This window comes from Ochlerotatus camptorhynchus, unplaced genomic scaffold (genome assembly GCF_037179485.1).
Source record: "Ochlerotatus camptorhynchus isolate MF236.1 unplaced genomic scaffold, CSIRO-AGI_Acam_v1.1 ptg000078l, whole genome shotgun sequence".
Classification (NCBI taxonomy): Eukaryota; Metazoa; Arthropoda; class Insecta; order Diptera; family Culicidae; genus Ochlerotatus; species Ochlerotatus camptorhynchus.
The window spans coordinates 4,269,364-4,296,723 of NW_027040568.1; the positions used below are offsets into that span (position 1 = coordinate 4,269,364).

General features: G+C 37.3%; 1 protein-coding gene across 1 annotated transcript in view; it reads right to left on the reverse strand.

Moving 5' to 3' along the window:
• LOC135697836 (hemicentin-1-like) overlaps positions 1-27,360 on the reverse strand; it is a 222,064-nt gene that overhangs the window by 20,218 nt on the left and 174,486 nt on the right. Inside the window, exons 3-4 of the mRNA XM_065217681.1 lie at positions 25,551-25,811; positions 25,274-25,470 (exon numbers count right to left, since the gene is read on the reverse strand). Coding sequence (XP_065073753.1) covers positions 25,274-25,470; positions 25,551-25,811 — 458 coding nt within the window. The remainder of the gene's footprint in view (positions 1-25,273; positions 25,471-25,550; positions 25,812-27,360) is intronic.

Below are 27,360 nucleotides of genomic sequence, written 5' to 3' on the forward strand. Positions count from 1 at the left end.
CGTCGTGTACAGCCTCCGGGATCGCGCTTTGGCCGTCGTATTTTGTTTATCATCGCGATTTGGAGTCACTACCTTCTTGTAAGTCGATAGTCCGGCTCGTTTTTTGGCTCGATGCACGGTTGTAGACGATACACCCAGCTTATTTGCGGCATCTCGGAGAGAGAGGTTAGGGTTTCGCTTGAAACTACCGGCAACTCTCTTTGTCGTCTCAGCGGCTTCCGGTTTTCGATTTCCCCCCGATCCAGACTTCCTGGCTGTCGACAAACGTTCCCCAAACACTTTAATTACATTTGTAACGGTTGATTTGGCAACTTTTAGTGATTTTGCCACTTTTTTACTTTTATTTACATCCGAACTGTCACTACTGGCAGCAGTAGCTTCGTGTCTACCATCGGTAAATAATAAAGAGAGATAGAAACCTATACTTTCTCTTCCTAAGAAAACGATGTGCATCGGAATCATTTTTGTGCCCAGCTTAATTGTTACATACTGTGAATAGTCTCGCAACATCAAAGGAGCTTGTAGAATCAATATCTAGCATGACTTTTTGTTCCAATATTGAGCGCGATATTGAGAGCGAATGAGAGCGGAAAAATATCATTTGGTGATTTTGACAACACTGGCTACACGTAAACGTCTCGTAAAGACAAGTCTTCATTTTGAAGACTTTCGAAAGCTTTGAATTTTAAGCCTTAATATTTTAGGCACTGCCTTGAACATCTTGATTATGAATAATGTAACCAATTTTTGTTTTTATTTTTTGCGCAAGTAAATTCATCCATAGACCATCAGGTACACCGTTGTATTATTTATAATGCACCCGTGTACTGAATGTGAAATTGTGGACTCGAATCCCACCGGTGCCCGTAGATATTTTTGCAAATTTTCTCACAAACATTCCTCTTATGTGCTTATCTCTCAGTATCTACTAACATTCCCATAAAACTATTGACTAAAAAGACGTTAGCCGTAATTTTTGTTTTATTGAAACAATAGTTGATAGCGGCGCCGGTGGTGTAGTGGTAAGCGTAATTACCTTTCACCCCAGCAGGCCTGGGTTCAATCCCAGTCGGCGCCGCCGGGATGTTCTGAGGCATAACATCTCTGATCACGCCTTCCTTCGGAAGGGAAGTAAAGCCGTTGGTCTCGGTTCATGAGTTGATGGGTCAATAGGTAGGGTCCAGGTGTGGAAGCTGCCTTCCTGGCGTCGGTAGTATTGGTGCTTAGCACGGAAAACAAGATCGACGGAAGGCAAATCAAGGAAATAAATCGAACAAAATATCCGCAGGACTTTAATGTAAACTTTAATTAGCTAAACATTATTGAATACTTTCTGATCAACGTGCCATTCTGAATGAATCTATAAGGCTTTTCAGTGTTTGAACAGTTGACGGTTTTCACAATAAGAACTGATCAACCTAAAGCCTTTAAGGAAATAATTAAAATCCTCGTTCAGCAGGAGATATTTCTTGATCAACCTGCCATCTTATCAGAGGAGAATATCAGCGTATAAAATTTAAACTATTGAAAAGGTTAAGAACTTCAGAGTGTACTTTACCAACCTGAAGTCTTGAAAAAAGAATCAGAGGACTATAATAAAATTTATTATCAGGATAGGATCTTTCACAACATTCTCATGATAATATCTGATGAATCAGTAATCTAGCGAGAATCTTCAGAATGGTACTTGATCAGAGACCTTTATAGAAATCTTCAATAAGCTTTCGGAGTTCTTTCGAAAAAATTTGCAATTTGAACAGTTTCTGATATATAGAATAAAGGGCAACCCACAATGGATACGTTTGCGTTTCGTTGACGCAAATTCGACAGATAAATCATCGGATAGCTGTCAAATCCACCCAAAATTAAGCACAACGTATCCATTGTGGATGGCCCTTGATACTTGATCAATCTTGTCATTGACCAAGATATCTAGAGGAACTAATTATAACTTATTAAAAATCAGTGAATGTCAACAATACCTATGAAGATTCCTGTTCTTCCGCAAAGATACTTGAATTTAAACTTTTTAAATTTCTGTCAATATTGCGGAACATGTACATATTTCCTATAACTCATAACACAGTTCCCTGAATTTATTCGAAGCTACACTGTTAAATGTTTTTTCTAGCTCTCTTAATTTTACCAAGAGCTCAGAATATCCATGACAATTTCCAATGTTCCTGGAAGACCCTTAATCTTTCTATAAATTTTCCTGAACATTTGCGTGTCACAAAGTTTCCAAAACTTCCGGTAAGTTCCAAAAATAGTTCTAAGAAATTTGCTGAATTTCTACAAACTTCTCTGAGCACTAAACCTCTGAACTCCTACGAAGCTCACTAAGGTTTAACAAGGTATACCGAGGTTTTGTGAAACTCCCACAACTTTTACAAAATTCAACATTGTTCGTCTAACTTCTACAAATAACACTAAACTATTATAAATCTTTCGGAACTTTTGAGAATTTCGTTAATTTTCTGCCAAGTTTCCTGAAGTTCTATACTATTTCAAGCCCTATCTTTAAATAAGCTCCAAAACTTTTTTCCCTTGATCAAAGTTCCTCAAACTTGTACAAATATCCCACTTCTACGAAGTTTTCTAGAATTATTTTGAAGCTCTCCGAATTTATATTAGATTTCTGCATTTCTTCGACTTCTCTTGAACATCTGCAAAGTCACTGAAATTTTAAGATGATCAATAAAGGTCAAGAAAAATGTCTGACCTTCAATGAACTTCCCCAAATGTTTTTGAAGTTCTTCAAAGTTTGATATAGGTCTACAAAATTATCTGCATTTCTACGAAGTTCATTGATGCTTTAAAATGCTCACTGGATTTATATGAAATGCGCTGAGCTTTTACAACGCTAGGTGATTTCCTATATGATTTGTTGCTCTCGTAAAAAGATACCAGAACTTAAAGCGCAATCCCTAAAGTTCTTTAAAGTTTCTCAATATGTATGATGTTTCATGATTTTCTTTAACATTTAAAATAACGTTCTCTTAAGTCTTACCTTCTACGAATTGCTATTGACTTATATGAAGGCCTCTGTAAAGACTCAGTTTTATAAATCTGAAATAGTTTACACCTTTCCCCATTTGCTACCGATAGTTAAGTCTTGTCAGAATCCTATTTACGCCTATGATACGCCTAGCGCGAGATAATTTGATTAAACTGCCCAATATTAGGGAAACTTAGGCTGACCTTCGAGACATCCACCCCTCATTCAAAATATACTGTTACTTCAATCCCTAAAGTTTCGTCTAACGAATTGAAAAGTTCAGGTTCGTAAATTTAACACTTCTACAAAGCTTCTGGAAGACCAGGTGATGGCCATCCAAATTCTATAACCAGATCACGATCCTTTACATAAACGAGCTTTACGAATCCAAATATTCAGCGCTTTCAGTGCTGATTCATTTGAGGGTGTTTCGGAGCTCTTTGATGACCAGTTAGTGACAATACAAGACATATATCCATTGTCTAAATTATCACGTTTGGAATTCATACCCTTACTTCATGTCGTATTATTTACATTGCTTGAAGAAAATCTCAGCTTTTAAAGTTCTGCACCTTGATGTGGTCACATTTAAGGATGTGACAGATTTTTGGAAAGGCCAGTTTGTCATTTCATGATCTCTATTCAATAGAAATAATGTATCAATCGTGCATTTATCACGAGCCCTATTGATAATATATAAATAAAAACTTTTAAAGTTCGCAATGTGGCTATTTCTTCCGGAAGGCCAGATAATTGTCGTCCTGGGAAACGGATATTATATATAATTGTCATTGAGCACATTTTCTATGGTTCGTATTAATTTTTAATATTTTAATAATTATATTATTTCATGCTTTGTTAAAGTGGCGTGCAATTAGATTTTACACTCATTCCAGAATTGGAAATATATTATCGGAGTATATCTGTATTGGACGATTTGTGAATTATTGACAGAAAAATGAATATTGTCTTTCTGATTCCCTTACATTTTATCTATAAAACTTTAAAATTTCCCGCAAGTTCAAAGAGAACTAAATTTGATCATATTTGACACAGTTGTTGGAAACCTTCACACAAATCAAGGAGCATTGAGGAACTGGGGTTGTATTCCGTTATACAAACTTAACGACTCACCCGAGGTTAAGATTATACATTTAGATTAAAAAAACAGGAAATAAATCACAATCGAGTATTGCGATTAATCGATACGTTATGGTCGATCAACCAATATTAATGACAAATCAATCGAAAACTAGCAAAATAGCAACATGCTATCGTTTCAATATTAGATTCAGGTTTCAATTACGCATACAAAATTACACTCCAACATACAATTGAAATGATCTAAGTCTCGTCTTCAAAACCATTTGCAACACAATCCCTTAAAATGTAAAAACTTAACAACTTGTGTAATCTACCTTTTGCACCGGGGACAACCAGAGGTCCCCTGCTTATCCATGAAACTCAACACTTAACTCTAATGAAACACCTGTGCTGCCTGAGGACCAGTAAAACTCTGGCTGGCTGCTGCCATTCAAACAGGTTATGGATGAAATAGTCGTATTCGAAACTGCCTTACGCGCCATGGAACGTTGGAAATCTCCGAACCAAAATGATAATGACCATCTGCCGTAGTGGCCCAAATCAAGATTATACACCACTCGGTGCCGTCGTTTTCGACTACGTGACATTCTTTTTCGTTGGATCCTTTTTGATCAATTTTCTTAAAGTTAACGAGAGCAGGTGTTTCGATTGCAACACGAATCATCCTACTTATGTCTACAAAAAAAAGGGTTCAGTCATGTGGAATAAATCACGTTACAGTTGCTTGTAAATTTGATTTCTAATACGTCATTCTGCCAGTCATGAAACCAAATTTATCCATAGTTTATCATTCGCCTAATCTCGTAATCGGATAATCGTTAGAACAAATGGTTTTAATTCAATGGAAACTTGGTTGTCATCGTAAGCTGGAAGCTGACAAAGCGCCATTTCTATCAGCTCGCGGCCATTGACTACAATCTCAAGCCTCTGAAAGCTCTGCTGGCATCCTAATCCCTCCCGAGTACTTGAGATCCAATCATAATCATCTTAACCGATTCGTTTCTTTCCTCAAGGTAAGACACTTTCCCGGACGGAGTCGGGAAAGATGAAGTTAAGACAATTGCCGTTGATTCCTCCATTCTCAGCTGATTCTAGAAAGTGAAGATTTAAATTTAAACAAGCTGGATTCTGGAAATGTTTAATTAATTCGATTTGAATGTATCTACACTCCAACTACTCCAGTTCTTGGTTTCAGCACAGTGGCGGAGACGTTGAACACAGATTGAATTAAATTAAGCGAATGATTGCTGGGGAATTATGGCCCTTGATTGTACGGTTTTTCATCTTTTCATCCAACTCTATGTTTCTGTATTCTCGCTCTCATCTTGGACTAGGCGATTTTCATGGCTGTCGTAAAAGGGCGTAAGCGTAATTACGATCGTGGGTCCGAAAAATCGCAGCTCTTACATAATAGACTCGAATCCGTGATGGGACGGTACATCACCCGGTTCATTACGGGTTTGTTTGACTTAACCTATGGGCGCAGAGGAATAACAACAGTGGAATTGGACAAGAAGATGAAGAAGACAAACAATCACGCGATAATGCGAGTGCACTTGTCTAACTTTTTTTTTGGGTAACGCGAGTAATTGCCAACGAGTAGCGAGCAGCGAGTGACTGAGCTAAGCAGGGCGAGAGAGTTGAAAATTAAAGCACCTTTGTGTTTGCATTTTAATGACGACCGACTGCCGTAAGGGGGTAATCACCTGCTCACCGGCACACGGTTTGGCCTCCGGGACATACGCGCATAATACTTCGCGATTAGGTTCAAAGATGGTTTATGGGTGAGAAATGTGATCTAAGGTTGCATAAGGTCGCTTTCGGAGATGCTGAGTTTGAGCATTTGAGATGCGAGAATTCCGCTCTGGGTTAAAGCAAATGGAGAATGTTAGCTCTTGTTTGTGGACAGTTCTGATAAAAGGTTCCCAGTGCAAGGAGGTTTGTGCAATATATTTGTGTAACGAAATTAGTGCAATGCATTCCGATTTGCCAGCACCTCTCCCCAGCAGACTTTGTCGATCTTCTGATTTTATATATAATTGATTCCAAATAATACACATTCAACCTCAAGGTGGATGTTTTAGCTTTTAGGCAGTCCTTGGAAAAATAAACTCTTTGTAAAAGTGCATAGTTTTTGAAGGTTTTCAAAAAGGGAGCTGAAAAATCGGTGAAGGCGCTTACAGGGGTGTGAATTCGGAGTCGAAGTTAGAGTTGGACGCATTTTAGAGCAAAAAAAGTATCGACTACAACTGGTATGAAAAATAATTGTTATCTTGATCGCTCCAACATTTGGAACACGTGTATTTTTTTTTTGGTTCATAATGAATTTGAAACCATTAGAATGCCTTTCATAGAAACAAACGTGAATCATCTAAGCCTACTATATTTGATTTAAATATAACAAACCTCATATTACTAAACTTTATGATTTCAAACTTGTTAGGTCATTTATTTTGTAAGTTTCACATCGTTATGGTGAAAGATTATAACTAATGGCAATTAATGTGATGAAACAAAAGTACAGACTCGCTAACAAATCTAATGAAAAATATTCGTATTTGCAAAATAATTACCCTTAAATCCGTACCTGATTGCTACATCAAATAACGTAAAAAACACATTTTCCTCGGCGATTGGAAAAGAATTGTTGTTTCAAGAAAAATTACGATTTTTAGAGTTGAGAGGCCATGCTATAATAAGATCAACAGTGCGATAATTTATAAGCTAGAGAAAGTTCTGAAGAGCATTGATTGATAGTTCCGCTAGAGTACGGCAGTTTGGAATTCGACATGCGACAATACTACTCAAATGCGCACCCCTTTACCTAACTCATAAATTGATGTATGAGGGGATTTGAGGTTTGTTAAATTTTGAGATCAATTTCACTCAGAGTTGTTGCCAACTTATTATGATAATATTTTTAATTGATTTAATTAACAGTTGTGGCCAAATTGTGTGTGTATATTTGTATTGCAATTGGTGAAAAATTGGGATCAATTTCGTTGGAAGTTGTGAAAGATTTATCTTGAAATCGATCGCAACTTTTTTTTTAAATTGTGAAAACGGAGCTAATTGCGAGTTTTGTAGCAAAATGTGATTTGAAAGTTGCGATCAATTTCTTTATAAGTTGCGTTAAATTTAGGTACAAATGTTATCAATTTTGCTTGAAATTTCTCCTGTTTTTCATTTGAGGTTCAGGAATCTAATTTGAAACTGTATTTTTATGCAGAAGAGATGACCGATTCAGTTAAAGTTTGATTTTTATTTATTTTTGCAAGTTACAAGAAGAAGTTGTAAAGTATTGTGCATCGTGACACTCTGAAAGCAAAATTGACAGGTTTTAGGTGACAGACAAACACATACTTTACAATCTCTTCTTATAATTTCAATTTTTTTTTTCTTTATTTACAAGGCTTTCAGCCATTGGCTGGTTCGCCTTGGGAATTTCAAAATACCATTCGTACGTTTAATGATTTCTTAATTCCGAATTGTGTTGAAGCACACCATCGGCTTCGGGCTCTACGTGATTTAAAATTGTAAGCAGCAACAATTAAATATCCCGACCCGATGGTAGCGAAGCCCACCTACAGAAAAATGTACAGTTCTGTTCCCACTACTGTGTCAGTTGTGTGTATATTTCATTGTGTATTGTTATTGTTCACGTTTATATATAGTGAATTGTTTTTGTATCTTTTTGATTTGGAATTTAATTGTTGTTGCTATAGTATTTAAGAGAAGACGATTTGTATGTTATTTAAAGTAATACGTTAATCCTCCGCGCAGGCAGTATGCCTCTCGGAGGCAATAAAATGTAAATTAAGTGTCCAAAAGTATTACTTTATTGTGCTCCGAAACTATGCCTTTTCCATCCATCTCCAATTTAAAAGTCACAACGTAGGGCAACATCCTGGACGAAACACCTTGTTATCCAGGAGATATAATCTGAACTCCAAGACAATTTTGAGAAACTAAAATATGTTGTGACCTCGCAACTTAAGCTCCGATCATACTATCCAGTGTCCCTGCCACAGAAAGTCTGCCACAGTCTTTGTTTCCCTTGATTTGTTTTCCGTCAGTCTTGTTTTCCGTACTGAGTACCAATGCTACCGACGCACAGTGGTTGAAAAGTCCATTTTGACGCTCTTAATTAATAGCACCATGGTGAGCGGATTTAGTTAGAGTAAGGATGTCTTCAACAAAGTTGATGAGTATGACATGCTTCATATTTTGAAGGCATGGGTTTTGTGATTAATCCCCCTGAAAGTGAAATGAAAAATTTATTTTTCCACAATGTCGAGATAAATGGTTGACGTCTTTAGCAAAGTTGTAGCAAAAATGATTACAAACAACTTTGATCAAGACATAAAAGTCCTAAATTTCACTCAAATCGAGATAGAGAGCGTTGTTTGAGGACGGACCCCCAAAAACACGTTTTTCATCAAAACACATATTTTCTTTAATTTTAGGTCCTCATTATGTTCAACAAAGTTGATTGATATACTAAAATACACATCGTTCTAGAACATACTATACCTGCATCATTTTAATAGGATGAGTTATTGATAAATTTTCTTCTATTTTGCTCATATTTTGGACTTGCGTATCTTTCTAAGGTGCAAAAAGGTGCAGATTAAATCAAATGCATCTAAAATTACTTTAAAAGAGCTTTCAAATGGTGGTAAATTTGTCCGTCCACGACCGTCTTCTGGGGAGTTGTGATCAAAACAAGTATCTATATCTTTCCTCTGTTTTATGGTATAACCAGTATAAAAAAGATAATCAACTTCAATATATCCACATATTTTTCTTGATTAAATTCTTTTTGTTCGATTGGTTTTGCATTTTAGTTGTCAATATTTGTATTGTATTCAATTATCATCATTATTATCATATTATCATAAAATCTCCTAAATAAAGAAAAAAAATAAATCATAATCATAACCATTAATATAATCATTATCGTTTCCTTCAGCTTCTTCTGCTAGCAGCTGTTTAGCATCGCTCGACAATGGCTTCTCGTACTTTTTAGGCCATCCACGAATGCTAGTAATCAATGGATCTGATAATACTAGGAGCCAGTTCAATAGATCACGATTTGTAAGCGATCTTGATTGCTTGCGGGTATTGAACTCTTGGTATCTGTTAAATAAAAGTTTTATTAATTTATTCGTTGTTATTTTGGTTAAATACATGTACCTCTTCTAATCCTTGTTCCTTGCCTCCTGTGCTTCCTCAGAAAGCTGACCGATTAGAACAAGGAAATGTTCAATCACGGCTGATCCATGTATCAATACTTTATGAATACTAGCTGGCAAGTAATACCAGGTTCGATAGGTTGGTGTTGATTAACAAAGCCAAAGCTTGTAGATCTGTATATTCGGGTATAGGGTTGCTCAAGGACTTCTTCAAAGAATGAACCAACTTATTTTCATCTGCAGGACTTGCGTGAGAAACGGTTTTCAGGATATCCGTCACCTCTTTCTCACCTGATTCTCTCATCTTCATTTGTGTCGCAAATGCTAGCTCATTAAGATGGTAGCTATTCCGAACCTCTGCAGTTTTCTTCCTCTACGTTGTTTCACAACATTCTTCGAAAGGAACAACCTTCCGTCCTGCCACACTTTTTGCATTTTCAAAAGTAGACGGAAGCAAGTTTAAAACGTTTTCAGGAAGCGTAAACGGCTTACTGAAATACTCGGCTTGACACTTGACAACCATGCAAGAGCATGTTTGGTCCAGAGCTTTTCAAAAAAAGTCGCACATCGTTTTCACGGGTTTTCCGACATGTGCAGCCACATCCAGCATAATATTCACATTTATGGCATAACACTGGAGTACCTTCTTATAAACGCAGTTGAATTTTGATGATCGGCCTCCACTCGTTTTTGACCAGAGTGATAAGAGATCACGCTTATCAATTTCAACTAAAATTGAATCAAGAAAAAAAAAAGATCATTGGCACTTGTTGTGATCTAACGATGAATTGAAAAATTTAAAATAAATTGAGCCCTTCCAGATAATGTAATTTTACTTCAAAGCCCTGATCTCGTAGCTTCCTCTGCTGTCCGGTTTCTTTGACAGAATTAGTCTCTCTCTCCTTCGCTTGGCTTCCGCAGTTCTTCTATCTTACATGCTTTCATATATTTTCACAATTCTCGATAAACATTTCAAATGGTCCTATCTGCTTTGATCGATTCTCTTCATCGACTTTCTCTTTTGATAACCACTGCTATGCAAACAGATTTCGCGCTAATTATTCAACATAGTTTGATAAAGGAGATTCTTATCTAGCATCCAAAACGTGAAATACAATAGCGAAAGGTTTTGAAGCTGAGTTAATAACGGAAGAGAAAGTCGATAAAGAGAATCGATCAATGCAGATAAGAGCTTTTGAAATGTTTTTCTAGAATTGCTTCACGCTTGATGAAAAACAGTGATGAGCACTATGGAAAAACACTTATCGACTCACAAGTTTCACTGAATTTGACAGTTTTTTTTTTTTTTTCATTCTTGATGCTTCAGTTTTCTTCTGGGCAATTTTTTGGAAGAAAATGTGCCGTTCTTGAATTTGATAAGCTCTGAGAAGTGGGACATTTGTTCATTGAGTCGGTTACTATGGAAACGAACTTATTACGCGGTATAAAGCACACTATGTATCCCCTTGTTGTTGACATGACTTCTATTAAGCCTATCAACGGGTGTTTGTTTTGATCATAATTCTCCAGCAGACGGTCGCGGACGGACAAATTTACCACCATTTGAAAGCTCTTTTAATGTAATTTTAGATGCATTTGATTTAATCTGCACCTTTTTGCACCTAAGAAAGATACGCAAGTCCAAAATATGAGGAAAATAGAAGAAAATTTATCAAAAACTCATCCTATTAAAATGATGCAGGTATAGTATGTTCTAGAACGATGTGTATTTTAGTATACCAATTAAGAGATGAACCAGCCCAAGGCTGAAAATCTCTCTAATAAAGCAAAAAAAAAAAAAGTATACAAATCAACTTTGTTGAACATAATGAGGACCTAAAATTAAAGAAAATATGTGTTTTGATGAAAAACGTGTTTTTGGGGGTCCGCCCTCAAACAACGCTCTCTATCTCGATTTGAGTGAAATTTAGGACTTTTATGTCTTGAGCAAAGTTGTTTGTAATCATTTTTGCTACAACTTTGCTGAAGACGTCAACCATTTATCTCGACATTGTGAAAAAATAAATTTTTCATTTCACTTTTAGGGGGATTAAAAACAAAACCCATGCCTTCAAAATATGAAGCAAGTCATACTCATCAACTTTGTTCAAGACGTCCTTACTCTAAATCCGCTCTCCATGGTGCTATTAATTAAGAGCGTCAAAATGGACTTTTCAACCACTGTGCGACGCCCGGGAGGCAGTTCCCACACCTGGACCCTATGTATCGACCCATCAACTCATGGACTGGGGACCAACGGCTTTACTTCCCTTCCGAAGGGAATGTTATGCATCAGAAAATCCCGGCGACGCCGACTGGGATTAAACCCAGACCTTTTGGGGTGGGAGGTAATCATGCTATTCACAACATGTAAAAATTAAGCTGAGAGTTGACTCGACACAAAAATTATTCAGTTGCACATCGTTTCCGTATACGATGAATATAGAAAAAGATAGTATAGTTTGCTGTCTCTCTTTACTCTTCACCGATGGTTGACACGAAGCTACTGCTGCCAGCAGTGATGATAGTTTCGCGTAACAATAATCATGAAGCTCAAACTCACTACGGTTTGGTTAGAATTGTAGATGGTGAGTTTTGTTAGCTTGTTATTGCATATTTTGCCCCCAATTAGATTCCCAGCAGAATAATTTTGTCACATCACAAAATGTTCACACCGTTTTCAGCATACATTGGTTCTTTTCGATGCTACAGTTTCCTGTAGTGAGGGCGCATTCTAGGGTAGCGTATCGAATAATCGGTTTGTTTACCTGCTATTTCCTTTGTACTTTGATGTGTAAACATATGTTTTCAACTATCACATATTTTCACATCAGTCTAAAAACCAAAGCAACCCGCAATATTCAGAGCTACGATATAACAGCTTGTACTTAATACCATCCACAGTTGCTTGCTTGTTGATATTTTTCTAAGAAAATCAAGCGTTATCTTGGGCATTGATGAGATTTTATTTTTTAATATTTTACCAACACTGCTGTCCACAGTCAATATTTTTGCAGCCATTTTCTTTGACTGTGACAGACTTTTTAAGTATTTCTATATGGTGATTACACTGTAATACCTCGATCTCATTACACTTTATATCACGTGATATAACGGAATGATATCGATATCAAGTTGAGGTGTTTACATTACGGTGACTTGATATAGTTTTTCATTTATGACAGTGAGAAAAAAGAACAACTTTGTAATAGTTTTCATGTGCAGCCTCAGGGATTTGAGTTTGTTGTGGAAACCTATCCTGACGGCGGTATCGGGTGGAAACTTTCTGAGCGTACGAAGCCAGTACCGAAGAGATCCGGATACTTTTGACCAATGATTGTCGGAATATTTACTGCAGCCGGACCAGTTTCATATCATACAAATGGAAAGCTGTTCAACGCTGCATTTGCACTTTCAAAACGATGGCTTCCTGGATCAGGACATTGCATCGATTTTGCAGGCTACACAGGACAGCCAGAGCAAGGTAAAGAAAGCCCACATGGACATTCTTTAAAAGCGGCTCTTTTTAGTATCATCGAACGTATGAGGCGGAAACAACATGCGCACCGCTCAGCACCATTGAGTACAGTTGGATCACGCTCGCGAGAAATCTCTTATTCGCCGACTTTCACCTTGATGTTAATGAGAGAACTTCTTTATTTCCTCCTACGGTACCTGGGCAGTCGACACAAAACGGCGTCTGTTCTGGTGACGGGACGTTTTGGTTGGGTACCGGAGAAAACATTTGATTTGCTACATTTTTATGTTCGACGGGAAAACTCCAAAGGCGATCACCACCGTGAAACCTTCCATTAATTGGCGACAGTTGAAAGGTATTGATTGCGGAAGAACTTCGTTTCGGGTAGGTGGGTCAGGAGATTTACAATGGTTGCTTGAAACTACCAGTTTGAATTTTTTAAATGTTTTGATTGACTCGACGGAAAAGTGACATTTCTCGAGTAACATTTGAAATGGGCCTATGTCTAAAACGTAAACAAACCGGGGTTTGATACCATTCTTTAGCAACGCTTGATAGCCACTAATCGTGTAGGAAAATTCCACATAATCGAGAAAAATCATTAAAAATAACTCGATTTTCGAAACGGCCGATCAAATAAATTTTTCGATTCATTAATAGGCCCGCACGCTAAAACGGCCAACCATCCATTTATTTCATTTCATTGATAAACCTAGTGACGTAGAAAGGCCGATGATTGAAAATGTTCAAACCAAAGCTAGGCCTTACTGGTTGAGGCAGGGCCGATGATTTGTTTTGAATTTATTTGACGTTGCGAAAAGGCTTAGCAGAGAGCGTACCATTCGTGATGACAAGCACAACGGCTTAACAAAAAGGGCCTATCCATTGAAAGATTTACAAAAGGGCTAATTCTTCTTTCCTTTATTTAACGTTGGTCTCTGTTCCGCAATCTAGTGCCAATCACCGACGGACATCGATTACCATCCATTGACGACAATCGAATGTGCAGGAAGGCAGCTTCCACACCTGCATAGGATATCGCACCCATTCACAACACACATGGGTCGGGACCAAAGGCTTTAGTTCCCTTCCGAAGGAAGACGTGACCAGAGATTTTTATGCCTCAGAAAAATCCCACCGACCTCGGCTGGGATTGAACCCAGACCCATTGGGGTGTTAGAAGCCAGGAACCGATAGCTAATCGATAGCAAATGAATATCTTAATGTGGTATGATACCAGATTTTGGTATGCATGTGGTATAAAACCTTGTTTTGATTTTGATCACTTATCGAAATATTTTGTAAAATATCAAATGAATACCAAAATAACAAAATGTGATCTTTCAGTTTTTAGACAATAACACCTAAAAGAGTTATTGAATTGGTATTAGAAGACCTTAAAAAAACAAACTATGGTATTCTGGCATCTTAAAAAGCATCTGTTATCCGTTTGTTATTGTAATAACAAAAATATTTATTATTTCGTTATTCGTGGAACATTTTTGAGGTATTATTTTTGGTATTTTACCTCTTATGTCAGCCTTACTAATACCATTTATAGGTTGCCAGTTATGCTATTTCCATACCTGAATTTGGTATTAATAAGTTATTTTTTCCTGCTCGGGTTGTTTAAAGAATTTATACCCAATTTGAGTGATAGAATGTCGGTAATGTGATGTAAGGCTTCCTCATTAGACCACTTATGGGTCACCATTCGACGATTATGCTTGGCAGTTTTTGGCTCACCGCAATCTTCCATTTTCACGTCACTTTTGATCACATACCCAAATGGTTTCTGATCCAAACCAACCAAATCGAACTCTGAAAATAAAAACGTAAACAAATTGCCGAATGTCTGTATACCCGAGCAAAGTCAGTTAACAAAATGAAAGCAAATCGATATTAAAGTTTGCAGTTCCTATCATAATGAAAACTCATTTTGATTTCAATTGTCGCGACAGAAGTCTGATATCATATTGTGCTTTCATTATGCAGTCAAGACTTTTTAAATCAAAGCAACTTAACTTGAAGTTCTGCTGTTAATTTCTTGTTTAAAATTTGATGTAAGTTCATCTGTCGTTGAGCTAACGATTATTGTTTATTTGTTTTGTTTAACACATTTTAGGTCATTCGTGACTAGCCCGAGGTGACATTTGAGCTCAAATCTTTCAGCGTGAGAAGCATGAATGCAAAATCAGTAATCAAATTGATTTCATTGAAAGCAGAATTAGTTTTCCGTTTGATTCAACAGTGTAAAATTTTGCTCTCATTTTTGCTGTGTTAACCGTTAAGTCAACCAAAATGAGATCAGATGGAGTATTCAAAATAAATTACATCATAACAGCAAATTCTGATTTCAATTTGATCTCTAACTTTGCTCGGGTAGTCAGCAATAATTTGCCAACATACTGCATGCTAATGCCAGAAAAACTGTGCAGGTTTGTACAGAAAAATTGGGTAGTCTGATCATAGTTTTATTCCGTAAAAATATGTTTTGAATAAGTATGGTATTGCATCGGATCTTTGTTAGCTTAGTCGGTAAAGGAACGGTTCGTTTCCCGGTCCGGTCGAGGAAATCTGTCGGGATGAAATTTTCTCGACTTTCCTGGACATAGAAAATCATTGTGCTTGCCACACAATATACAAATTCATGCATTGGTTGGCAAAAAAGTCTAGAAGACGAAAGAAAAATAAGGCAGCCCTAAGTTTGCACCTTTAGAATTGATAAAACGATCCATAAAATATTGAAAAACGTTCCATTAAAAACATCCAAATGATCCATAAAACATCGGAGAAAATCCCTAAAAAAGTGTGGATGATCCATAAAAAATATCAATATGATCCATATTTAATGTGAAATTTAGCAACACAATTGTAAAAATGTACCACTAAATTTCTAAATAATGAGCATTGGAATTGTACGAATTACCCATAAACATATTGCAATTGATCCATAAAACATTCAGCAATGAACCTTAAACTAAAAAAAGTGATCCATAAAAAATCAAGTTTGCACACTTAAAAATATAGGCATGATCCATAAATTAGACGTATATTATTCATGTTTAGGACACTATTTTTTTAAATTTTGATCCATAAACCTTGAAAAATTGCTCCACTGCTTATCTACTTAGATTTACTGTCCTACCCGTGTATTTAAGGTAGATGTGCGAAGCGACGGGCAAGCGTCTAGAATTACCTTTCAAAAGAAGATTCTATAATAATATTCTTAAGACGTTTCCTATGGAAGCTTCATTTAGAAACCTTTTAAGAAGCTTATTCTAGACGCTCGCCCATCGTTCTGCTCTTCTGACAAAAAAAAACACGGGCAGAACAGTAAATCTGAGTAGCTACGCAGTTATGTAGCAATTTTCCAAGGTTTATTTTGATCAAATTAAAAAACATATGTATATAGACCGAGATATAGACTATAATTGGGACACACCCAAATAAGCACGTCTACCAACAACTGGAAGACCTACCCTAGGTATGATCCATAAAATTAACATTTTTTTTTTCATTTTTTCTTAAGAAGATTATTATAGAAGCTTCTTTTGGAAGCTAATTCTAGACGCTTGACCATCGCTCCGCACATCTACCTAAAAACACGGCAGGACAGTAAATCTAAGTAGTTAAGTAGTAATGGAGCAATTTTTCATGGTTTATGGATCAAAATTAATAAAACAGTGTCCAAAACGTGAATAATATACGTCTAATTTATGGATCATGGCTGTTCGGAATATCGGGATATCCCTGTACCGCCAAGCCCAGTGACAACCCTGTGGGGGATTCAGAGAGCTACGGTAACGGTCGCTGTCAGAAATGACAGACATCAGGTTTGGTTCAACGGAACTGTGAACTCACAGTTCCGTTGAACCAAACCTTAGATAGGTCGGAGTATGAACGAGAAAAAAAGAGGAAAACAAGATACAATTCCAAACCATCAAAAAAACGTTTTACAGCTAAATTATTTTAATTGCCTAAATTTATTAATATACCTATCGTTTAATTAAATTGTAGTTATTTGTAGTGAACTAGCTACCAACAATCAATACGAAACTAACGATTTTAAATTGGCTCACTACTTGACTTGCCTATTGGTCCCAAGCAAATCGATTAACGTACCCCATTCTAGTCAAAATTCTAGTACTACACAATGTTTGTTTTGATTCGCTATGAAAGTTTGACAGGTAAAATGAGGGGTTCGTGGATTTTCTCGTGTTTTTTAGGGGTGCATCGATAAGCTTGGGACCGAAGATAGTACCAGAGCTTAGCCAAAAAGTTGAGCACATTTCTTCGGGACCTTCTGGTCTTAAAGTTATGTACCTGTATGTAGCTACTGAAGTAGGTTAGTTGGAGGTGGAATTCGTGCAAATATTGAATTTAATAACCCTATATTTGCTTAAACTAGATATTACAATTTGATCCTAAAATCTGGTAACCTACAATTTGTTCCTAAACGCTATATACATAATTTACCCTAAGTAACTAGTAAGTAGCTCATTCTACATCGTTTGCGTGCTTAACTAAAATAATAATTGAATCCCTAAATGCTAAATCTAGCCAAATCTTTGTTGAAAGAGTGACGGAAGATAACTCTCGGTTTGAAAATCTCCCGTTCAGCCTCCTATCGCTTTTCATGGAGGAATTTCTCTTCCTCCAGCGCTTTCTTATTTGCGCTTTCTTATTTGCGCTTTTCTCCTGCAGCAACTGGTCTAGGGATTCTTCCAGGCTGACCTCATTGGTACTTCCTTTTCCAGATTCGGTTGCGGCATCACTCCTCACTCTATTATTTCTGCTAGATGGTTTCTTTGGGACAGACTTCTTGGTTCCTTTTGCCACCTTATAAGCATTAAGATTGGTTTTGATTTTATATTAGTTTAATAAAACCTATTTCAGCTTCAAGCTGTCCAAAACGAGACTGCTCTGAGGAAGTTGCTTTCATTAATACGAACATGGCTATATTTTTAAGTGCGCAAACATGATTTTCTATGGATCACTTTCTTTAGTTTAAGGTTCACTGCTGAATGTATTATGGATCAATTGCAATATGTTTATGGGTAATTCGTACAATTTCAATGCTCATTCCTTAGAAATTTAGCGGTACATTTTTACAATTGTGTTGCTAAATTTTACATTAAATATGGATCATATTGATATTTTTTATGGATCATTCACACTTTTTTAAGGATTTTCTCCGAAGTTTTATGGATCATTTGGATGTTTTTTATGGAACGTTTTCCAATATTGTATGGATCATTTATTGGTTTTTATGTTCAAAAGTATGTTTGCCGAAAAATAATATCAAATTTTACTATCAGTATCTCATTTTGTTATTAAGCTGTGCGCTATAACAAGTTAATAGCTAATTAAGCTATCAAATCACAATTTGCTATTGGTATGGTGTTTTGGTATCATAAATTCATGATCTAATATTCATCCGATAGCAGAATATGCTATTTATATGTTATTATATTGATAAATTTAAACAACATACCAATAGATTGATGAGATATAATAGCAACATGTTATTTGCTATTCTTTTGATATGGCAACAAAGGACTTTGCTATCACTCAGTTATGGTCCCATAGATTTGTTTATATTATTTTATATCAATCAAACTAATGGCATTTTTTGATGATTTGTTCCCCAATTTAAATAGTAAAACTTGGTATTGATTTGATATTCTCGTCTACTCGGATATCGTTCCTTTCCAGATGCAAGTACATTCTTCGAAATCATAACATCCTTATAAGGTTTTGAAGATCTAGGCTATTAAATCTAGCTATACCTAAACTTGTCCTTTCATATTATTTCAGTAAAGTTAACCATAACTAAAACCATGTTGAAGCAAAGGTATAGCTATCACTAACCTGTGATTTTATATAATCAAACAGGACGAGGCGTAATTTTGTACTCATTGGTATAGAAACTAGAAATTTAAATGGAAATTACATTGCGCTGCCAGGTTGTTTACAAATTTTGCTAAAGTGATCAAAATCCGATATGAAACCGGGATTTTCTTATGTCTATAGTATCATTGCAACAAGTCCTATCATAGCACCTACTCCAGAAGCTGTTAAACAGCTTACCACCAGCGAGTCTTCAACAAGCGATAAGCGAACGTTAAAACTCAAATCTAAATTATAGGAGAAACGTCGTGAACGAAAGCGGCAAAATGTTCTTTTCAGTTTTCGGACCTTCGTTGAGATTAGAACACTATCTACTGACACGTCCACAGCTATTAATAAATCCAGAAGTGTATTGCTTTTGACACACACACACACATGACTGTCCCATTCTTTGGACGATTGTTCTACTCTTCAAAATCGGTTCGTGCATCGGTTGGAGTGGTTGGTCGGTTAATGGGATGTAAATTTACGGTGTCTTTTCCCTGCACGGAATAAGAATACAATGAGAAGTGGATTATGTCACTCATATCTCGTATTTAATTCAGACTGCGCCACTGCTGGAGCTAGAAAATGAACTAAAACTGATACATTTTTATGGCGAGCTCAACGGTTGCTAGCGATCGGTTGATTAGTCCCGGGTGCTTGCTTGGAAGCATGATGAAAGGGTTCAGCTTGAGCCGGAGGCGTAGGAGTTTGCTCGTGACATCCAACGACGTTCGCTGCTTGTTTGGTTGAAAGAAATATGCATATCGCACTTGGTTATTTTAAATAACACAACCACGAAATAGCTAAATAGGTCGTCAACAATGAAATCTTTTCTTTTCCTATTACAACCGAGGCTGCGACGAAACGTGCCAGTCGTGACGGGTTTAGTTCTGCGCAATTGTTAGTAGTGGGGCGGCTATTGTTGCTGACAAACGATCTTCGGAAGCTGATTATGAAGTTCTTTGTGGCGTGAGTCACATTGCTCATCTCATATTTCCAAGAAGGCAATATTCTTGATGAAGTTGGTAATAAAAAAACTTAACGGTCGAACAATTTATTACATTACATGCTTCTTCTTGGAATGATGCAATAACGCACCCAAGACCACTCGTAGCTGATAAAGTCTGATAACGTAATTTACTTTCATGATGAAAGTGGGTCTTTTCGCTACAACTGCAGTTTAGCAAGATTTATACACCTCGCGACAAAACGAAGGAAGAAAGTCCCCGACAAAATTAAATATCCGCGCATTTAATTCACCTGGTGGACACTATCGCCCGATGCAATCTTCTTGGCTGTTGTAAGTTCTGAAGATGGAAAGCAAAAAGTGCCATGTGCCTTGCGTATACGGGACCGCTCGGGGACTTTCGCGCAGCGGAACAAGCCCCGGAATGTGTTTTTATCAACATTTCAAACTTTATTAATTGTCCTTTACGCTGTACACCTGGCCTGAAGTTTACCGCCGCTTCGGTGGGCCTTCGGCAAGTGGAAATAATTTATTAATCTACGAGTTTGTTGAGTCCTGATGGTCACTAAAAAGCGTTTCAGTTCATCGTTCAGCAGAGCGTAAAACGATGGAACCGAAGATTTATGGATAGTTCCTACCTAGCTACCTACGGTGATGGTTTGCATAGGATTGAAAATTCAATCATGACAGGCACATCCATTGGCGAAGTAAGGGAGCTATCAAAGCAAGGGGTTATAGATACGATTGGAAAAAATAAAAGAAACTGAATTAAAAAAAAAAAATACATAGAAGGCTGAATATTTAGTTGGGTACGTTGCAGAAAAGTGACAGCTAAAACTGTCAGTTTTGCCGCAACGGATTACCAACGGATCCAATGTCCATGGGCCTCTAAGAGTCCGGCACTTCGAGGAATTTTGAGTAGAATTGAAAAATATTTCGGAGGGTAATTCCAAGCAATTATGGGAAAATAACAAAGCACGGGAATTTCTGAGCATCTGGTGCATTATTAGGATAATTTAAAATTAGTAGTGAAGAGTTGCCTTAACACTCATATCCGGGGATATGATTTGAATACTGAGTCAATCTTTAAAGGAATCCTGAGAAGAATTCCAAGAGAACGGTTCCAGGAGAATCGAATAACATGGATTTTTTAAAAGGGTTTCTGAATAGCAATTTAATAAAATCTTTGAGAACATCTGCGATTAAATGAAGTTTTATATTAAAAACAATTAAAACAGTGTTCTAAAATATAACTTATATAAATTTTGAGGTGAATTTCGAAGAATTATGAAAACAGAATTGCTAGAAGTGCAAGGGAGTTCTGAGGGGAATTACAAAAGGCATTTAGAACGATACTTGGGAAAAGATTTAAAGAATTTTACAGAAATTTAGTGGAACATTCTGAAAGAAGCTAAGAAATTCAGAGAAATCTTAAAACATAGTTATGAAGTGAATTTAAAGAAAATTTCTAAACAGTTTCAAGATAATATAAAGTATTCTAAGGTATAGGAATAGATGAATAATAAAAAAAACTGATGAAATCCATTAAGATTGTGCTAGCTTAAACAGAAAAAGATAATAGAAATTGTGTTTATGACAACGACCTGTTTCTTATTGCCCCGTGGTGTAAAGCAAATTTTAATTTTATTTTCAACAAACAGTTTCGTGTAAATCGGAGAGGTAAAGTTTGAAATTTGTTTTTTTTTTGGCCTGGTAACATTTTCTTTGGTCATAAATAAATGCAGTCCAAAATCATCAAAATTTTCTAAACTATTAAACATTTATTATTGATGAATTTAATTAAAGGTTTTAAACGTCGTAAACCCGGAATTCCAGGTTTATCCAGGTATTCTGAAATGAAAAATACCAAACCCCGGGAAACAGGACCCCATACACCAAAATATTTCAATGTAAAATTCAAGGGAAGTTTTGGAAAGGGCTGACTTGACTAGAACTTCAAGTCAATTCTAGGAAGAGTTCCACGGTTATTGTGAGAAGAACTCCAGGTGAGTTACACCCTCTACTGTCCATTTTTTTTGTTGGTCTGATGAGAGTTTCAAGGGAATTCTGAGAAGAATACCACGACAATCGAATTTTAAGAGAACTAGTTTGAAGAAATCCTAAGAAGATAATTCCAATGGCATTTTGAGAAAAATAAAGAGGTTCACGCAGATTTAAAGAATACATGCGATCAAATTTCATAGTTAAAAAATGTTCAAGTCCTCCAATTTATGTTCGGGTTAAGCTAATTTGATCTGCTAGATCAACCAAAACTTGCGAGATATCTCCAGCAACGAGACGTATCGAAGCAAATTCAATTAAGAAGTCTCACTTCCATGCATAGGATCTTTCAATAAGCCTGAAATTCAGATCAATTTATTGATTTAGGTTGGCCAATTCCTAATTGAGTTCAAATCGTCTCACCTTACAGTAGCGATACATGTCTCAGCAGCATCGTAGTTTGTATGTGCGTTATTGATGTTCAACTCCCATGAATATTGGGCATTCAAGGTTCTGCAAATTGTCCTTGAGCTAAGATTTCAATGTTCAAATAAATCAACCAGAGCGATGACCTCAAAAACGATATCTATATGGAATTAAAGAATTCATACACATTTTTTTTAAACGTGGGCCTCCCTTAGCTCAGTCGGTAAAGGCGCAGTTAAAAGGAAAAAGCATGCTGGAGGCGGCTGGGTTCGGTTTAGGAATTTTTCGGGTTAAAAAATTGCTCGACTACCCTGAGCAGAGAGTAGGATCCCACTTAAATTGTGTCCTTTTTGGAAATAAAGAAAAGTAATGAAAAAAATAATAATAATAAATACTGGGTTGGGAGGGAGCATCAGGGTATCATTCAAACTGAAACTGGACGATGGTATGATTGACACCCGGAGTCTAGGAGGGAATAAACACTATCATTTTCTTTATCCTACAGATTCAATTGTAGTGGTGTGGATTCTACTTCAACAGTTTCAGGGCAATTGACGCGCCCTTCTTAACAAACCATCCAGTAGGAAGCTTAATAAGTATTGCGAATTGTGTTATTCGATTATTCGATTATTCATACAGCGATATTGTGAATTCAGATCGGTAGCTCAAATTGATCTTGCTATTAAGTGGAGCTGCATACAAGACAAGTCTTGAAGGGATGGTGGCTACCTTACATACATACATACATACATACATACATACATACATACATACATACATACATACATACATACATACATACATACATACATACATACATACATACATACATAAAGAAAAATATTGATTATCTTCAATAACCCCAGATAAACGAACTTAGAACGCATAGACTCTAGCAATTTGCTTGATTGTTGCTGATAAACATCTAGTATACATGATAGAAGATTTTAAATGGTGCTTACATACTTATGAATCTCTTTGGGTATTGCAAGTCCTGGTTGAACTATTAGATCATATGATCTGAACTCTTGAATGTTTTCTACATGGGATATATAAGATCATGAGAATTGAATAATTCAATAATGAGTCAAAGTTAATTAAGGTTATTGGGCATGTAACAGACACACATGGTAAGTATTTAAGTCTTAACGTTAACAATGGAACGTATAGACTAACATTTCTTTTAAAATTAAGTTATCCGAAAAATAATAAATAAGTATAAAATTAAGTGTTTCGAAACCGAAACAAACGCAACTTGTAGAAAAGTGCGTTTGACTGATCCTTATGTCATAAAGGCTGCTTGGTTGTGGCGTTCTTATGGCACCGAAATTGACATTACTTTTAGGAAATATGTAGGGAGGACTAGAGAGGACCGGACCCTAGTAACACGCTTGTCACAAATCAATTTTAAAAACTTATATACAACTTATTTCAGTCATAAACAAGTTGCTGTAACTTATTGCGATGAAAGTGTTCTACTCGGGGACTGGCTGGTTTTGAGCCAAACGAACTGTCAAAGCCAGAGTCAATCGAGCAGCGCCTATCTTGATTGTATTGGCAGTGTTGCTAGAAATCAGTTTGTATTGAAACCGCTCTTCTCTTGTACTAGACCCTCTGTAGGGAGGACCATTGCTCAGATGTGTTCAGTCAAGAATAAGAACACGCACGATTTTTTCATGTGGTTTGAATCCCTTGTACTGCTAATCACCCTCCCATAGTTACGCCGATGCATTCAACTGTATCCAATTTCCCAGGATTCTATCCTGCAAATGAACTCACTGTATACTGCACCACCACCAACGCTACTTCCGTTCGTGTTTTCGCGATTCGAATGCACTATCAAGATTGAGAAGTAACTTTTTTGCTCAGATCCTCAGTGGGCTCCCTCTTCTCACTCAATAAATAAAAATTCCCCGCATGGCTTTCCGAACTGATAAAGATTCGTCTTTACAACACACTACTGCGCCAGAACCGGAAGAACTCTGCAACTCACTCCTTGCGTTTCGGTGCCACCGGAAGGAATGCAGGCAAAAACTGAAACTGCATCGCGAAATTTCTGCTAAATAAAATCCCCCTACAATGGCGTCCTATTTATATGCTATTCGCTTCAAGAAACAATTGGCGTCGTAGCAATATTGAAGTTTACTGTTTTGAATAGGATCGTTTATGTTCGAACTTTTGAATGATTCTCCAGTGGGTCAGAGTGACACCCCATGTGCACGCTGCCCCGTGTATCACATTCCACCATTTGGCCATTTATTGGCCGTTTGGAGAAAGCAAACGAGTGTCCTTAATTGTTTAATTTGGCCCCGTGTGCAGCGCGAGCTCCAGGGCCAGTCTCAGCCATCTAGCACACCAGACATACTACAGGTCCAGTCAGGGCAGGAACCATAAAAAGGCTAAACGACGGCAGCCACTCTGGCTATATACGCGCCTCGTTACGACTTCCAGTGTCCCGGCCAAGACATGTAGGTACCTAAACTCGCCCGGGCCCCGGGGTGGACAGTAAAATGTTTACCTCGTTAGTGCACCACCACTGTCCACTTCTTTCGGCGGGTGACTCGATGAAAATTTATTGGTCAACGTTTTACGCTTAGACGAGGCTGGCAAATGTCTTCTGCAAACGTTTTTAGTCACAGGCTGCAATATAGTAAGAAAGGTTTTGATGTTTGGTGCACGATAAGACGCCACAAAAATAGCATTGTGGCAAGAGAAAATGGATAGGCCGTTTAAGATTTTTGACAACTCTTTGCATAGTTCCAGTTCGGAAACAGTTGTGCTGCATTTCTCGTTGCAGTTGTAAGTATGCAGTGTTGGAAGAATGGTATTTCATTCGCCGACGCAGAACTGGCGAATTCTGCTGACAAAAAGTATTCTAAATCCCATATAATTGTTAAAATAATCAATGGGTGTGCATCATTTTGTACGTTAACAAGATGAAGTTCGCATAATATCCAACTTCCTGGAAGTGAATTGCTATGCCCAAGCTAACCGTGTCGTGTCGTGCAGCAAAGTTTGTCTTGTTAGTCTGACTTTCCCTACCACTTACATGGCCGCCCATCAGTATGATATTGCGAAAAGAAGCTGGTAAGTTAAATGAAAACCCATGTCCCTCAATAACAATAAAATATTTCTACAAACAACAACGAGCGAGCGGTGTCACACTAAGGAGGAGGAAAGAAAGAAAAAGTGCCCAAGCTACTTACAGTTGACGGACAGTGTCGTAACCGTCTCGAGCCGTTGGCCTTCCGGCAGTGCACGATTCCAGACAACGCACATAAACTTGGCCCCATCGTCCTCGCGGCGGGGGATGATTGTCAGTGTGCTTGTGGTTTGCACATCCCGCGATCCACCGGTAAGCTGATTGGCCGCCAGTGGGGTCGTGCTGCCTTCGCGGTACCACCTATAGAGGAATGTTGTAGAATGCCGGCAATTCAGTAACCAGTAACGAGATGCATATAAGGACTCGAATAAAACACTTACGAAATCATGGGATCCGGTGATCCGCCAACGCTGCTGCAAGTCAGCTCCTGTTCTTTGTCCTCGGTGGCGGTGGTTTCACTACCGGGAAATATCAGCGGAGGCTGAGGAGGCGTCAGCACCGTCAGGTTGTAATAGTCTTCGTAGATGACCTCACCGTCACCGAACAGCTTGATTCGGCACTCGTACCGACCGTTATCACGAGAGTACGACACATTCAAGATCTGCAAGTCGTAGATGCCCTTCTCCGGGCGGTAATCGATTCTGGAAGGAGGAGAAAAGGCTTGCATTAATGTATGGCTAAAATAGTTCTTGAAATTCGACTAAATGGGTCAAATATCTCACGAACGCTTAAAGTGGAATTAAAGAGGCATTTATTTTCTCCTTAAAACTACTTTATCCGCGCTTATTTGTGACACGGTACGATACAGAAATGAATCATCGCCAATAGGTAGAAAATTTGCATTCTTTGCAACTTAACCTAAACATTATACGGCGCATCTCATTCTTGTATGCGATGTTGACATTATCAATAGCAATTTACGATTCTATTTGTACGCTGGTATACGACTTCTGGTTGTCTGGGTTTGGCAAGGCATAATACACAAAGTTGTAAACAGATGTGTAAATAAGAGATTAAAATTTTGTGTATGATATAAAATTGATTGATTCCAAGTAACATTGCATGTTTTATTAAGGTTTAAAGGATCTTTTGAGAAAAAGTTATGGCTTTCAAGACCTAAAACCTAAATTGTTACTTGGGATGAGTATATTTGATTTTTCCCGGTGCAATTTGGGTTTTACCGCATTTTTCCCGGTTTTTTACCGGCACATCCGAATTCCCGGTTTTTTCCCGGATTTTCCGGTTTTCCCGGTTGGATGGACACCCTGTGTAATGTACCTGACGCTAATAACATTAATTACAAATCGTATTAAACGCAATGTGATAAGCTTTGAAACTTAGATGAAATATAGCTAAATTTCAAGTGATATTTATGTAACATAAATTCACTTAGATTCTACGTGAATTTATAATGTGTATGCTACGAAGAAATTAACTAAAATTCAAGAGGAAATATAATAAAATTCACTGTGAAAGTACCATAAAATCCATGTTGCTCAGCAGTTCCATTTCAAATGACGATTTTTTTTTTAATTTTTTGATCGACCTTCTACGATTATGTTGAAACTTTGCACAGTTGTTTGTTATTGTCCAACCTGTCATTCAACATATTTGATTCCTTAGTTTTGTACACGACTAACACTTGAAAAGGGCTTATGCAAAAATGATACACATCAATAGAAAAACATAAATCTTGCGAACGATTTGTTTGATTGAGATGGTGTCTTAAAAGAAGTTGCGGAGTTGTGCCTTTCAAGAAAAAATATATTATTTTTTTTTTACAAAAAAAAACAAAATTATCAAAAAAAATTAAAATTACTCAAATTGCATATTTATTACAATTTTTTTATATTTATTTTGTAGTTAAGGTACAGTATTACCTACTGACACTGTGCACCAAACGGCGCCGGTGGTGTAGTGGTAAGCGTGATTACCTCTCACCCCAGCAGGCCTGGGTTCAATCCCAGTCGGCGCCGCCGGGATGTTCTGAGGCATAACATCTCTGATCACGCCTTCCTTCGGATGGGAAGTAAAGCCGTTGGTCCCCGGTTCATGAGTTGATGGGTCGATAGGTAGGGTCCAGGTGTGGGAGCTGCCTTCCTGGCACGTCGGTAGCATTGGTGCTCAGCACGGAAAACAAGATCGACGGAAAAAACAAACCAAAGGAAAAAAAAAAGACACTGTGCACTG